Source organism: Oryzias melastigma, linkage group LG21 (assembly GCF_002922805.2).
Source record: "Oryzias melastigma strain HK-1 linkage group LG21, ASM292280v2, whole genome shotgun sequence".
In the NCBI taxonomy this organism is placed as follows: domain Eukaryota; kingdom Metazoa; phylum Chordata; class Actinopteri; order Beloniformes; family Adrianichthyidae; genus Oryzias; species Oryzias melastigma.
The window spans coordinates 6,545,508-6,561,611 of record NC_050532.1 but is presented as its reverse complement, the minus strand read 5'-3'; the positions used below and the strand labels follow the sequence as shown (position 1 = coordinate 6,561,611).

At 36.5% G+C, this 16,104-nt stretch overlaps 2 protein-coding genes across 5 annotated transcripts in view; both read right to left on the bottom strand.

Annotated features, from left to right (window-relative positions):
• znf385b (zinc finger protein 385B) overlaps positions 1-1,171 on the bottom strand; it is a 53,414-nt gene extending 52,243 nt beyond the window's left edge. For all 3 annotated transcript variants that reach the window (XM_024287101.2, XM_036209662.1, XM_036209661.1), the window contains exon 1: positions 823-1,171. The gene's annotated coding sequence lies outside the window, so the exon portion shown is untranslated. The remainder of the gene's footprint in view (positions 1-822) is intronic.
• Positions 1,172-6,696: 5,525 nt separating this feature from the next.
• The window catches only part of cwc22 (CWC22 spliceosome associated protein homolog), a 14,717-nt gene continuing 5,309 nt past the window's right edge, over positions 6,697-16,104 (bottom strand). For both annotated transcript variants that reach the window (XM_036209684.1, XM_024287026.1), the window contains exons 6-20: positions 15,834-15,962; positions 15,412-15,580; positions 13,965-14,018; positions 13,748-13,883; positions 12,593-12,799; positions 12,422-12,484; positions 12,252-12,338; positions 11,934-12,015; positions 11,695-11,755; positions 10,057-10,134; positions 9,707-9,859; positions 9,501-9,628; positions 8,916-9,017; positions 8,643-8,821; positions 6,697-7,480 (exon numbers count right to left, since the gene is read on the bottom strand). In XM_036209684.1, the coding sequence (XP_036065577.1) occupies positions 7,071-7,480; positions 8,643-8,821; positions 8,916-9,017; positions 9,501-9,628; positions 9,707-9,859; positions 10,057-10,134; positions 11,695-11,755; positions 11,934-12,015; positions 12,252-12,338; positions 12,422-12,484; positions 12,593-12,799; positions 13,748-13,883; positions 13,965-14,018; positions 15,412-15,580; positions 15,834-15,962 (2,038 nt within the window). In that variant the 3' untranslated portion in view covers positions 6,697-7,070. The remainder of the gene's footprint in view (positions 7,481-8,642; positions 8,822-8,915; positions 9,018-9,500; positions 9,629-9,706; positions 9,860-10,056; positions 10,135-11,694; positions 11,756-11,933; positions 12,016-12,251; positions 12,339-12,421; positions 12,485-12,592; positions 12,800-13,747; positions 13,884-13,964; positions 14,019-15,411; positions 15,581-15,833; positions 15,963-16,104) is intronic.

Here is a 16,104-nt window from a genome sequence, read left to right as displayed (position 1 = left end):
TACGCCAGTGTGTGCTATTTCCTTTCAAATGCTCTCTCTTTATAATAATGTTAATGAGGCATTTTTTATTTATTTTAAATATTATTACATTTCACATTATTATTGTTTGTGAATCACACTTCTCAGTGCTTGAATAAATCTAAATATTTTTAGTTCTAATCAGTCATGTTAAATTAAAGAAAATAACTTTTTCTGATAAATGCCTTTATGATTTAAATTTAAGTACAAGTTCATGTTAAAACACATTGATTTTTTTTTTGTTATTTAGTCTTAAAATGCATTATGCAAAAATTGCAGCTTTTGCTCTCATAGATTACTTTTGATCTTTACATAATATTTCCTATGACATAAACTAAAAAAAATTCTCAAAAATTTGAAGTGAGTGAAAAATGTTGAGGCATAAGTTGGTGAAAATAACAAGTGAAAGGGGTCAAATAAAATAAGTGGGCTACAGCAAAAATGCACATTAAAAAATAGTGTAAAAAAGTTGTCACTGATCATTTGCCTCCAAGTCTGATAGGATTTAAGCTAAAAAAAATTGATTTTTTTTTTATAAATAATTATTCAGAAAAAGAAGAAAAATCATATTTTTTTATTTAGAGGCGAGTTATTTTTAGGATAAAATGTTTTAGAAGTTGGACTTGATTTGTTTTTAGTTCAAAAAGCCTCAGTGGTCCGAGCTTCTCTATTAATTTCAGATGATTAAAAATTTAAAATATAAAATACAAAGTTTTTAGTGGAAATGATGTGGAGATTAAGAGAAATAAGCAGAGGAATAAAAAAAAAATAATAAAAAAAAAGCGGAGGAGCAAGGTGACTTACCGGAGAAGGATGGATGAAGAAAGTGGAGTCCTGTTGGTTTGACGCGTAAAAAACAAAACTCGCGCTTCTCTTCCTCGTCTGTTTGTCAGTCACCTGCAAGTGTGTGTGTCGGAACCGAAATGAGTTCTCCAAACCTCCCAATCCGCGTCTGGTCGAAGCAATCAGTCATCGGTCCTACTACCATTCATCCTCCCGCGCGGACACGCAGCCGAACTCTGCCGGAGCAGAGCAGAGTGAAATCCACACGCGAGTGCGCATGCGCACGCAACACCTTCCCTAAACAAACTCATCAGTGTCATCTCTGTCCCACACTGAAGGACCTCACTACTGACCAAATGCTGAAATTACAGCTCCTGCTTGAGCACAACACCTGACAGTCATTAAGTTGATTAAATTACATTTTGCTAGAGGAATTGTTAATTCTAAAACCTGCAGCCACCATGCTAAAAACCTAAATTGACCTGGTTGGGGTGTTTTTGAAATGAGGTCAACAGCAGATAAGATAGCACAGACAATGGTGGTTACAGTGTGAAAAAAACGCACTGTAATGCTGTGTTTACAGTCAACAAACCTGGTTGAGCCACAGGTATGATGATGGATTATAAAACTGGAACCAGAACAGCTGATATTAGAAATACATATTAACCTTATAACCTCTTGTATCATATTTAATAAACACATTCATAAGAATCATATCTCACTGACTACCATAATCAAAACTGTCCTTTGGATTCCACTGTGCATATCTATGTCCATGTTTTCTCCCCTGTAGTTCCTCATCATTCCACTAGAGGCAGTAAAAGGGCTTTCCCTGCTCATTTCAAAATGGCTGCTTGCATTAAATCTCAAAACGCTTTATGAGGAAAAATAACTCACCTTTTGTTATTATTTTTTTTAAATGACTACTGGGTGAATTAAAATATATTAAATTTGTGGGCAATTAATTCTTTTTAATACATTTGCACCATTTTAAAAATGAATGTATCAAATTTGAGACAGCGGGTAGCCTCTTGCTAATATTTTTGTACGTTGGCCATGAAGGGCAAATCCTATGGTGGTCGAGACCGGTCATTGCAGTAATAAAAAGTAACTGTGCAAACAAAGAACGAAACTCTGCAAATAAAAAGAAACATCGAAAATAAAATAAATGATACCCCCCCAAAAAATGTTGCAAATAAAAAAGTCACTACAGAAGTACAATATCAGAAATTTTGTTGGAAAGAAAGTGTAATTAGGTTGCTTTGGACTAAAATTGCATTAGTATTTTAGCAGTCAATTGTTTTCACTCAGATGTGTTTTCGCTCCATGCTTTCAGTTTTTTCAAATGCATTTTCAATGTCCTCATTTTTATAAAAGCTTTATTATTAATACTGAGGATATCCAGTGGCACATCTTGCAATAACATGCATGCCAGACGTCATGCCATATATTTAGTATTTCCTTTTTAGGAGTTGTGTTTTGGTTGCTGGAATTTTGTTGTGGTTTCTAAAATGTAATGCTTTTTTACTGTATTTTTTTTTTTTTTTTTTAACTGTCAGGATCCAGTGCTTCGGTTTTGTCATGTTCTGTTTTCCTGTCAGTGTCACCATGTTCAGGTTAAACATCCACAGCTGTTTTCATTAAGTTAATCAACCTCAGTGGATTTAAGTGTCTGGTTTGCTATGTTCTGTCACTGGTTTGTTTGCCTGGGTTTGTCATATTCGAGTTTATTTAGTAAATGTTTGTTTCTGCCACCAAATCTGGTCTCCTGCATTTGGGTCCTACACCACCATCCCTGACATTAACTTTTTTTTTTTTTTTTTTAAATATATGTGGGCGATTATGTTAAGTATTTTGCTGTTAAGTTGTGGGTTAGAAACAAGTTGGCTGCTTGTTCTATGCTTCTACATCTTGTGTCAACATCCAACAAAGACAGACAGATGTGGGCAGACAGATCTAGACCCGAGGTTCTCTCTAAACTGGTATATCCTCATGTTTCATTTGCCCTGAAAAACATTGTGTCACAACCCTTCATGTTCCAATTGGCACTGCTTAATAAAGGTTCTATGTACCAACCGTGACTTGTTTTGTGATGAACAAACTGTGACCCTGTTATGTTCCATTGTGGAGGCCACTGTCATCTAAGATAAGAATCCATCAACTTCTGTTTGGTAAATGACAGGTCATCCATTCTGCATTCTGCACATGTTTTTATTTTGATTAAATCCCGTTCTTTGTCATGTCTGCACTGATATCTGATAAAAGCTGTGTGGAAACTTTTTTTATTTTTTCACATTTCCTTTTGAAGCTGAGCTTCTCTGGATCATAATGCTCCCACCCCCATACTTTGGAGCTTGGAGATGCTGCTCTGAGAGTTGCAGGAATTATGATTAAATTTTCCAAAAACTGAAAAGAAAGTGCAGTCACAAACATCAGTGAATTTCTGCTCGCTGTGCGGCCTTTGTGCTCCGATCATGCTGGCACAGACACACACTTAAGACGGATAATGAACGTATTTTCTCTGCTTCAGTCAGCATTTTCACTGCTTTTCCATTTTCATGTGTCATTGGCATATTTAAAGCTAGAGTTTGGTCTCATTGATGCATTTTATTTCTTTCCAAATGCTGCAATAAATTCTATTTTGTGTTTGAGAAAATACAAATATATACAGTGACCTTTAGGCATCTGGTGGCTTTAGCAAGTGAACAGACTTTTTGTTCTAATGAGTTCACAGTGTGCCACCATTTCAAATCAGTTGGCCTCTTAGTAGCTGTTTATGCTAAAACCTTAAAATAATTTTATAATTAAACCTTATAATGTGGACAAAATTCTTTAAAGAAATCTTGTGATTATGGAATTTCATGAGCACAAATTCTGGATCCAACAGACCTGATGATAAAAAAACTAACAGAGCATCTCTGGCTCACAGCTGTATCCAATTTTTGGCAAATAATAAACTTACAGAAATAGAAAAACGTTTAAAAATTGAATCAAGCTTTAAAAGTACAACTTAAGATGATAAATCTTGGAGCAGATTTCTTCTTCTTAATTGAAATCACAATTAGTTTAAAAAAAATCGACGCAAAGCCGAAAATTATTATGAAAAAAATAGACTTTCCCTTTTTTGTTCAATTGAGGAAGTTGTCAGACCTAAGATGACTCCACTATAGATCACATCCTGAAGACCTAATTAAAGTTCTTCATGAGATGTAGGAGTTGAAATGAGGAGGAAGGCACATTTTTGAGAGAACTGATTCCTCAAACTCACAAAATCTGTGGTTTTAATGTGCTTCATACAAGTGGAGTCTGCCCCACATCAGCTGAAACTGTTTAAAGTTAAACCAGTCCTCAGTCAAAGTGAGTTGGGAGTTAACTGAGTTCTTCAACCGAGACTCCAGAAAGAGGTAATGTTCACACTTTAGTGAGAAAAGAAGCTCTGTGACCTCCCCGACCTTCAGAGAACTGACTTTCCTATGACCTCCTAATAAATTCTTACTTTTTCATTGTTAGAAAACATAAAAAATAATAATAATGTGTTGCTTTTTTCCCTCAACACTCCTCTGGGACCAGCTGAGTTAAGTGGCACTCAGGAGCCCACATTATCGAACTGCTAATCTGCAGCTTGATCTATGACTACTTCTTTTTTTTCTGAAGGTTTCCAAGCCTACGTTGGCTCACTCAGTAAAGAGGCTGGCAGAAGACAGGCAGACTAAAATAGATGTTGTTCTGCTTTAGTTCTGGTGCAGCAAATTTGGCAGAGTTGGTCGTTTTTAAAACTCGTTGGAATCAGATTCGTTCATATGAGGGTGTTGCTTCCATTTATTCTAAGACTGTACTCCTGCCAGCTCATGGCTGTTCAGTTTTCAACATTTAAAGGGCAGAATTTGTTGAAATTAAGAATAAAAAGGTTGTTATCTTCCCTTAAGTGTTTGGTTTTTATTCATCATAAGTGCTGTGTATTAATATACAACCCAGAAAATTGCTGAGATCATTCAAAAGATATTAGCGCGATTAAATTCTGCTCAGTTGCTTTTGTGAATTAAAATATATTTTTTAAATATTTTGTCTGTTTAAAAAAATTAAGAAATCACAAACTTATTACTCATTTAAACATAACAAATAATGAAACTGCTTTAATATTTAAGACAAAATTGTTTATTTCTGAGATTATCTTTGTGCTCTTCGTTACATTAAACAAATAGGAGCTAAAATAGTTAGTTACTAAACTGCTGATTAAAATAAAAAAAAATTATGTTTAACTGCTAGCCTCAGCTTTAATTTTCTGCTAAATATAATTATGAAGTTTATTTCTGGACTGTATTGGACACATTTTTACTCCATAAACGTATCGTTGTGTTGTCCACATTACAAAGGTGGAGAAAAGGCAGATCTTCTCTCCACACCCCCCTGTGTCTCCTCAGTTTCTCCTCTTTGAGGTTTCCCAGAATTCCTTGCAGGTCCCGGTGGGTCTGTTCCCGTATTTGCTGTGGCAGCAAACCAAAGCTGGAGTCTGCAGTGCGACCAGCCAATCGGCGCTCATGCCTGCAATAACCCACTTACACGTTCCTACACCTCCTCTCACCTTGAGCATCAAGGTTGTCCAAAGACGCAGCAGAGAAGCTGAGAACTGGAGGAACAGAAGAGGGACTAAAAAACAATACACGATTACCAAATTTGACTTCAAGTCAGTTTTCTGGTCCTTTTTTAACTTTTAGCTTGAAGTTGACCTGGTGACCAAGGTCAAGATACATTCATCAGTCATCCAGAGGTCATTCAATATAGTTTAAAAGTATACAATAAATTATTTTTTTTAGGCCAAAACACAAAGCAGAGATTCCTAAAAGAAACAAATGTATGCTTTATAGTTTTTCCAATCACTAATGGTTAAAGAAAGGAAGTTGGAATGAAAACTGAGAAAAACTGATATCAGACAAAATTCCACATTTAGAAGTAAAAAGGTCTATCAGGATCCTTCAATCAAAGACAATGAATTTTTTTCCAGAATTTTCCTCCAAACAACATTTGCACCAATAATTCTCACAGAAGAATCTTTGTAAAGTTGTGGCTGAATGAGTAAAGTGGATTTATTTTTTATTATTTTGTACAACGTGCAGCCGGAGATGTTTTCCCTCTGGACTACTTCAAACATTAAACATTTGGCACAGACTATTTCCTGCAGAGTGTTTAACCCTGCTGCTCCTCTGTGTTGTTTCATAGACAGGACTGGTACAGTTAAGAAATGTTAATATGAGGGTGGAGATCTGCACAATCCAACTGTACCTTTGACACTATTTTTATTAGATTTATCAACTAGAGAAACAATATTTTAAGTTTGATATTTGTAAAATGCTTTATCTAGAGGTCGTATTTGGGTGAAAAGATTCTGGATGACTTAATGAAATCAGTTATACCGGTAGTTAAAAATTTTGGAGGAATATTGTAGAGAATCTTGTTAGGAAGATCATTTTTAACTTGACCTTATTTCCAAGCGGATAAGGAATCATCGTAACAAATCAAATTAAATCAAACTTTATTTGTATAGCACCTTTCCAGGAAAATAAATTTTAATCAAAGTGCTTGACATAAAAACAATCAAATTTAAAACAAATTTAAACATGGAACAGGGAATTCACATTAGCTTTATCAAAGTGGTTTTCAATGAAGAGCAAACATTTGTATATGTGGTGGTCCTTGTCTGTTTCTTCATCAATTTAATCCAAAATTTTAAATGTATTTTAGACCCAAGTAGTTGGAAACCACATCTTAACCAAAAAACAAATGTTTAGAAATTTCAGCTGTAAGGATGCAACGTTCAATCCCAGAGAGCTGAAAGTCAGGCTCCAACTACAAACATAAAAGTACGCATATAATTTGTTCATCAATGATGAGACATTGTTGCAGAACTGAAGCTTTTTATTTGCAAAAGTTTAAAAGAACTTTTTTTTTGTTTTGATAATAAAGAATTAACAATATCTGCCACTTTCACAGTTCCACTGAAGCTGGCACCAGCTTTACAGTTTTTTTACAGCACAAAAAGGACCAACTGCTCCTTTAAAAGCTTGATACCAAAAACAGATCTCCTGCATGAAAACTAAACTCTTTACAAACGAGCCGAAAATATTTTAAAAATCACAATTTACAAAGAAACGTCTAAAACAGTTTAGATCTCATTTCATAGAGAAAATAAAAAGTCAAATAGGAAAATAAGAGATGGGTCCCAGATCTACAGCGGCGGGTTGAAGATCACTCCCTGCTGCGGGTTTGGAGTTTCATCTCCTCCTCCGCTCCTCCCTGTTCCTGTCTCTGTTTTCTTTATTCCTCTCCCTCTCTCTTTCTCTCTTCCCCTCAATCTCTCGCTCCCTCCCTCTGTCTCTCTCTCGCTCTCTCTCTCTGTGTCTTTCTCCATCTCTCGCTCTGTCGGTTTTTCGTCTCCTGTCCTCCTCCTCTTCCTCTGATCCTTCGTCCCGTCTACGCCGTCGGGGGTCCTCGTGGGCGCGTTCATGCACATCCCGCTCGTGCCTCCTCTGGTCCTTCCTCGCCGCCTTCTCGTCGTCGTCGTCATCTTTGTCCCTCTTGCTTCTGTGTTGCTTCTTGTCAGGTTTCTCCTTCCTCTTGTTCTTTTCCGTCTTTTTCTTCTCCTCTCTGCGACCTTTTCTCTTCTTGCGTTTGCTGTCTGAGTCTGGAAGACAAAATAGAGGGAAAAAAATAGTGTTAAAAGTTAATTCACAAGTTTGTCCGCTTTGGTATTAAAGCAGCAGATCATTTTAGAGGCTGAAGTTTAAAATCTGTTAGGGCAGGGGTCTCAAACTCAAATCAGCCGGGGGCCGCTGGAGGCGGAATCTAGTTGAGGCCGGGCCGCATCAGGATTTTCATAAGAAAATCGCTGAGAAAACATTCCAATGTTCTTAAATTTCTTTATTTTTAACACAAAATAATGAATAAATAATGAACGACATGTATAGATCTTTCTCCGTGTTGATTTATATATATATAAAAAAATAAGTTTTTAAATAGTTTATATTGAAGATTAAACTTAAAATATATTGCTAGGGGGTAGNTGCTTCTGTGTTGCTTCTTGTCAGGTTTCTCCTTCCTCTTGTTCTTTTCCGTCTTTTTCTTCTCCTCTCTGCGACCTTTTCTCTTCTTTCGTTTGCTGTCTGAGTCTGGAAGACAAAATAGAGGAAAAAAAATAGTGTTAAAAGTTAATTCACAAGTTTGTCCGCTTTGGTATTAAAGCAGCAGATCATTTTAGAGGCTGAAATTTAAAATCTGTTAAGGTCTGATTTCATAGTGGAGCTATTCAAACAACTAGTGGTGTGAAATTAACGTGTTAATTACAATTAACTAAAGACAAATTACCAAGTTTTTTTTTATTTTTTACCGCGTTAATCTCATTATCTGGTCACACATGCTTGATGTGCAACTTTTTAGTTTCTAACATAACTAACACAAACAAGCCCACAACTTTCTTTAAGAAAGAAATCAAACTGATTCTTTGAAGATATTAAAATCTTCACTATTTTTTGCATTTAAACTATAAAGGACTGTTGGCGCAGAGTAAGCCTGACCCCTTCCACATCATCCGTCTGTTTTTGTGCTCTCCTGCTAGCTTACAGCCCCAACCTAATGTTAGCGGTGCAACAAAAATGGTGAGCAATATTGGAGTTATCCAGCCGTATACAAGTGGATGCATCAGGATGGAGCAGAGCTGTAGCTCAACTCTTTAAATATGGCGACAAGTGGACACCCACATTACAAATTGTATAATCAAAGTCTATAAAGAGATGATAGTAGAAATGCAGCACAGAAAAAAGTAGCTGCTTCTCTGTAGCTTGATGTACCTGAGCTGCTGCTGGAGGAGGAGGAGTCTGACGAAGAATCTGAATCTGATTCGCTGGAAGAATCTGAGGAGGAGGAATCGGAGGAGGACGAGGAGGATGAGGAGTCAGAGGACTCCACTTCCTGGTTCTGGGTCATTATCATCTTTGGAGCATTCTTCAAATGTTCCCTCAACTCATCCCTAAAGAAGAAAAAAATGTTAACTCATTCAGCAGAGAGTCAGGAAAAACAGACAAGAGTTAATCTGATGAGTGTGTAGAGTCTCTGCCACTCACGTGAGTCCTCCCAGACCGATGGAGGTGAAGAAGTTGATGGCAAAGCGAGTGTTTCTGGGATTATCACGAGGAAAAAGACCTTCAAAGAACGGCTGCAAAGTCCTAAAGGAAGAGGTGCAATTTCATTAGAAGCCAATTCAAAATATATATATATATATTTTTTTGCATCTTTAATTGTGATACTGTTTGTCACAACACAAGAAAAAGCAGAAAATCCCCAACGTGAGAATTGTTCTTTACAGATGTCAATACTTCAAAAGCTTTAAAAACCTCTTAAATTGGTAAATATGATGAAAATGGACACAGTATTTCCCTATGACATTAGTAAAACTGTGTATTAATAATTATATGGGTAAAGTTCATTTGTTTATAGTGATTAAATTGACATTTTGTGCTTTTGTTAATGTATTAATACGTGAGTGCATTTCTTAACACAAAAAAATACTGAAAGTTTAAAACATCGATGAGGCTCTGTGGATCATTTGGATTTAATATTCTTTAAAGCAAAAACATCTACTCAGTGAATGATTAAGAAACCAGCTTCAATATATTTTTTTTGTAAAATAAAGAAGAAAGAGAGCGTACGAGTCTTTCAGCCGTTGGTTGAGTTTCGGGAGACCCATGTACGCACAAAGCTCCTGAAAGAGAATTTTAACAAAAATCCTGCTGGACGATGTCGTCGTCTCCTCACTCATCTTGATGCACTCCAACACCTGGTTAAAAACGAGATCAGGAGGTTTAAGCTGAGTTATCTCAGAATGGAGCTCATGCTGATGTGCCTGTGTTCTTACACTCCACGGTACAGAGTCTGTGTAAAGCAGGTGAGCAAAGAGCCGAGCCACATTCCTCAGCTTGTTGGTCTCCAGACGGTGAATTGTCTCGTACTGTTCTGCAAATATCGCCTCAAAACTCTCCATGTACTCCTTCTTCAGGAGACAAAACCTCTGCGAAAACAACAATCACATTTGTAAGACACTGAAGTATTTGTTTAGAAGCTCAATTAATGATTAAAAACTAAATCCAAAACAAACACTTGTCTTAATTCCCACAAATAATTTGACTAAATTCAAGAAGCTTTATTAGAAACAGACAGTACTGACAAGTGGAAGTAAGGCTCTGTATTTAGTTAAAAGCATCTCACCCCAGCTAGAAGACCAAAGAATTTCTCATAGGTCCTCTGTTGAGCACAGCAGTCCAGGATCATGTTACACAGCTCCTTCTGTACAAACACACACAAAAATGTGATAAATATATGGCTCAAAAACACACAGAAACCCAACATGCTAGGGTTGTTTGAAAAACTAATCTTTTCAAAATAAGATCATTTCAACCAGACAACAGCTTTGAAAGTTTAAAAGCAACATCAAGGGTCCTAATACTTAATAGAAAGAAACTAAAGATGGTCAGAAGTGAGGCGTCAGCTCTCCCTGCTGCACAACAGGAAGACCAGGCAGAGGAGGAGCGGTTCTGATCCGTCTTCACTTCAACCACTCCACCCTTGACTTTAACAGTAGATTAGCTCTTCCTTTTCACTTTGCTGACAGCAAATTTTGCCTCACATGAAATTCATACATTAAATGTGCAGCATGTGTAAAATGTGTCGATGAAACAAGCAGTCATGAAGCATTTGACACACATTAACACTCATGTAAACACAGTGGGGCCAAAAAACCTTTCACAACTTAATTTAATCCCCCCTCCCCCCCCCATTATTTTCTTATAAAATGAAAATTGTAAAGTGAGAATGAAATTCAACTGTCAGAGTTCATTGATTGTGACATCCTCCATTTAGAATTGTCTTTTTTAGATACTTCACTTAATTTCACTGCAGAACACAGAAAAGATGAAAAAAAAGACAACATCCTGAAGATGAGACCACGATGAGTGAACAGCTGAAGAAGAGTCCAAAAAGAGGGACAACATCACACCGATCCTGACTTCACTGACTCACTGTGCAAATTCACAGTGTGTTTTAAATCTAAAAAGTTTTCTATTGTTAGAACAATTTTGCCACTTTATGCATGTGATTTCCTTTATGCTGCATTCCTGATTTTCTTTTTGTCATTTTGTGCTGGAACCTTAAATCTGCTGGATTGTGAGAGTTCTACTTCAGCAAGTGAAAGAAAAAATAATTTAACAGAAACACATGAGTCATCTGACACTTCAATTCTTTGACAGCAAACTGTAGACATCCCTGTTTACTTCATAAGTAAAAACATAAAAAAAACTCAAATAACAATTTTAGATTATTCCATAAAGGTGGGTTCCATTTATGAAATCTGTGCTCCCCTCTCCAGATTTAATTAACAGACTTCAGCAAAACTATTTGTCCCCTGAAGGGCATCTCAGTGGGGAAAAACAAAGGAACACCAGGACAGGGAAAACCGCTCAGTGGGTCGTCTTATTACTAGAGAAATTCTGTAGCAGCAACAGAAAAAAAAGAATTAAGAGCCTTTTACTTTCTTTTACGCAGATAGTTTTGTTACACTAACACACTCTCACAAAAAAACATACTCATTTTGAGAGCTCAGTTAAACTCATCTAAGATACTACTGGTTAAGAATATACAGCGGTTGATTTACCATCTAGTGTTTCTATGCTGGCCCTTATTTATTTCTTTAGATATAGAGTTTGCCTTTTTTCTTTTTCTTGATGGCTTAAGTTCTGCTCATCTGAAACTTATTTTAAAGGTGTTTACATTTGAATAAATCACATTTGGAACCAAGCAATCCAATATATAAAAACTGAGATTTGAAGAAAACTGTGTCTGTGGACTCACCGTTTGGCTCTCAGGAAAGTCCATCTTTATGAGTTTGTGAGCGCACTCCTCAAAGTCCAAACTGCAAAAACACAAAACACACAAAATCAAAAAAAGAAGATGAAAATGACTGTTGGCATAATCCTCAATAAAATTATTAAAATATGAATTAATAACTAAAAATCGAACAAAACTGGAGTCAGTGTCTGTCCTGCTGTGGATTTTCTGAAGTGGGCATCGCGTTGAGTCTGCATACAAACCTGGACTGTATGGCCAGATAGATGGTTCTTCTAAATGCAACCAGGTTGACTTCTGTCTTATCAAATATGGTGACCTTTTCACCTGAGAGTGGACATAAAAAAGGAAAGTTGTCAAGGAGACACCTCAATAAGTATCAAATATCAGTTTCATGTCATTAAATCATGTCATTTAATTGTTTCCAACACATTAGTATGTAACTCACATTAGTTGAAAGTGAGTAAATAAAGGAGAATATTAAAATTAATTATTTAAATTTGTCTGGTAGTGTTTTTTAAGCAGAATGATCCTTTTTCAAATTAAAATAGACAACCACTCACCCTCTTCTTCCTCCTCCTCATCGTTCACCTCCTCCTCACTGCCGTCACCTTCATCTCCTGAATCACTGCTCCCTTCATCCAGGATGTCTAACAGGAGGCGACAGCTGATTGGTTCAACAGAGGATGCTGGGATGTCTCATTCTGCAGTTTAGGCTGTGACCATTACTCACCTCTTTTAATGGTTTTGTATTTCTCCTCGTTCTCCAGGAAGTCTGGGTCCATTTTGAAGACATCTAGATGAACCCACAAAGATGTGCATTAGAGTTGCTCTAAAAGTTCTTTTTTTTTTATTCTAATATAAAAACTAGGACATGAGAGCTCCACCCCTCCCAGGAACTTACTGAGGGCATCCTCTTGGTTGTAGTCATCTTCCAGTGGCAGCATGTGGGTAAACTGGTCTTCCTCATCAACGAGGTCCAGACCATCTGGGATCACTGGATGATCTTTAAAACCATCCTTCCTGATGGCAAACATCACCTCTATCATGTATTGGACCCTCTTGTCAATCGACGACTCGTGGAGAACATTCCTGAGACGCTCAAATATGGCTGGAAGAAAAAAAAAAAAAGACCTTCACTCAAAGGCCGCTATCACATTTTTTCTGTTTGTTTAGTTCAAAGGTGCAGCTCAAATGTAATGATGTCACACTTACATAGTTGCTATTTCTTTAAGCGCACGACATGAAAACCCCTAAATAATAAAGTAAGGGATAATGCCCGAAGAAGTGTGCGTTATCAGAATTTAACGAACGGCGAGAAAGCCTTCGTGTTGGACCGTTGCTTCTGTGAAGTCTGCACTCTTTGAAGGGCATTATCCCATTTATACCATGGTGATTTACAAAAGTAATAAATATTCAATCGATTTTTAGTACTTTATTCTTATTATTTCAGTTTAAATCACATTTTCACAAAAGTTACTTTTTATACGAGGCGTAACGGCTTTAAAGTCTGCATCAAACTCGACCGCAGCTTTAAAGGAAAGCAATAAATATGTTGATCGTCATGACAATAAACAATAACAAGATCTGTAAAACAAATACTTGCTCCGGTATTCTAATTTCCAAATGTATGCATATAAAAATAGAAGATTTTAAATGAGATACATATGGTTGTTTTTCCATCCCTTTTAAGTTGCTACATTCTGAAGCCAAACTGACTCCAAAAAAGAAAAAAGCAAGAATGTTTAGCAGACGGGTTCAAATAACTTATGCATAGTTGAGTAACTTCTGCTAACAAAAAAAAAAACTTAAGGGGACTGATTGCCTTTGAGTTATTTATCAAAATTTTCCCCCTAAATGATTTTAAACATGCTGCTATGACCAGAACAGAAGTTATTCCTTTTTTTTTTTTTAAGCTCAAAACTGAAGCTTTTTCAAGGTAAACTGACATCCAAATATTTGCTGTAGGAAGATCATTATTTTTTTGGGTAAAAAAATAAATAAATAATAATGGGCATTAAAAAAGGCTTTAACGCAGTGATTACTAAAACTCTTGTACCATTGATTCCTCTGGGTGAAACCTCGGTCAGTTTGAGTCCACACTCTTTGAGGAAGGAGATGGCGACTTCCACGCTGTCGTCGGTCGGACGCTCCAGCAGAAGAGTCAGCATCTCCAGAGACAATACCTCATGAGCCTACGAATAACGGGAGATAAGTTTGAGGTCAATGACAAAACTCAAACCTAAAATTATTACAAGTTTTAGAGACAAACTTACAACATTCTGGTTGATGAGATGAGCCACAAACTTTGAGGCGTTCAGGCACTGTTGCTGTAAAACAAAAGGAAGACTTTAATCAGAAGACACACGGTTACATGAAAGTGAAGAAACTGAACGTCTACTGATAGATTATTTTGCTCAAACAACTCTTGAACAGATTGCAGATACACGTTTGTGCATTAAAACTAATTAAGAACGGTGTTCTGCCAGTAATTTCCTTTTGTTTTGTTCCAGTTTCTGTCACTTCATTACTTTGGACTCAGTCTGGCCTCCGTCTGTTCATGTTGGAAGCTTTCCACTTATGTAAACAAAGATAAATCGGTTACATTTAGACTTCCATTGATCCTCCTTTAAAAAACAATTCCTTCCTCCCCAGGCAGAACACGGTCATTTCTGTAGTTTGCTTTTATTTCAGGTCAGACAGTAGAAGAAAATAAAATCTAAATCTTAAAACTAATCAAGTATATAATAGAAAAAGGTGCAGCAACACCTGTGTGACCTCAACAGTGTGGATGTAACACAACTGCTCTGTCATAAAAAAAAACAAAGTACCCACAATTTTGACCCAAAAAAAGATCATTTATGCAAGCGGTCCAGGCAGAATATAGCAAATTAATAAAGGCATAACAATTGATGCAATTATGTATTTACCCACTTTGGCTCCAAAATTACCTTAAATTAGCATCTACTTTAGAAAGCAAAAATATAGGTGACATTTATTTTTTTTTAAATAAATTCAGGCATCAAGTGCTAAACTTGGACAGAAATATTTTGAAATTAAATGAATTTCTAAGAATTTCACATCATCATACTTTCAATATTAACAAGGCAAAAAATTGAAGTAATGAAAAAAGTAAGAAAAATGTTCACTACAAAAACAAAAAAAAGAAAAATCTGAGGGAGATTAAATCCAAGATTTAATTACAGCAAGACTGCAAATCAGGAATTTACAAAATTGCTAATTTTCTGTCACTTAATTTAAATTTAGAATGAACATATTTGAAGTCTTAAAGATTCACTTTGATGAAAATCCTGTTTTGATGCATTTAACATGTTTTTGTGGCCTTTTTACTGATGATGAGGACATATATGAAGAATATATAAAGACAATTGAGCTCAAAATTGTAATTCTGAGAATTTCTTAGTTCAAATCAACATGAATCAAAAGCAGGTGAAAAAGCCAAACAGAAAAAGAGCTTTTTTAAATTTTGTTTAAAAACTGCATAATTTAAAGACCTCTCCTTTACAACAGATCAAAAGATGATTGGAGTTGGCCTTTAATTCAATATTTTTTTAATTTCATCCAAATCAAAAGCTCAAGCCAATCAAATAATTCAGAAAGATGAGCTTTAGGAACATGTTTTGCGAAATAGCCCTTCAGATGGGAACCACACACGGCATCCTGACCATCTATGATGCATGACTCAGCAGAAATGACAGACACCTTGAGGTTGCGGCGGTAGCTCCGTCTGAAGGTCAGGATGAGGCGTTTAAGGATCAACTCTCCGATCTGAGGGAACTTTGAGTTGATGATGGCAACCACAGCAGCGTAGACATGAGTGAAGATGGGAGAAGCTGCCTGAGCCTGCAGCACTGAGCGAGCCAGCAAACCCCTGAGACACACACACACACACACACACATAAACATCACCGGGGAGCTTTTGGAATTTAAAAACACATCAGATCCAGATGTTTGACTATTGTAGGAAAACATAGAAACAACATACTAGCTTTTTAAATTATTTAACCAATAAAAATGACTTGATAAGCAACAACAAATGCTTTGCAAAGCAGAATAACACGTCAGTTGTTACTGACATTTTTCCGACTTCATGTGTAGTTTTTGGAATCTGACTAAAAGCTCACCTCCCTCTGACGATATTTTCCTGCAGGAGCTCCTGGATGATGTTGACGATGTTGGACACGTTGACTTTGTTGATCAAACCGTTGATGGACTTTTTCAGAGCCTCCCAGCTCATCCTCTGATAGGCCAGGCTGTACAGGCAGGCAATGGGTTAATAAAGTGGCAAATTAATAATAAACTTGAGAATCTAAACTTAGCTGCTGATAAAACAAACGCTACTGAAGGTCCATGCATGCACGCAAGAGCAAAAGCAAGCACCACCAAAGTAAAAAA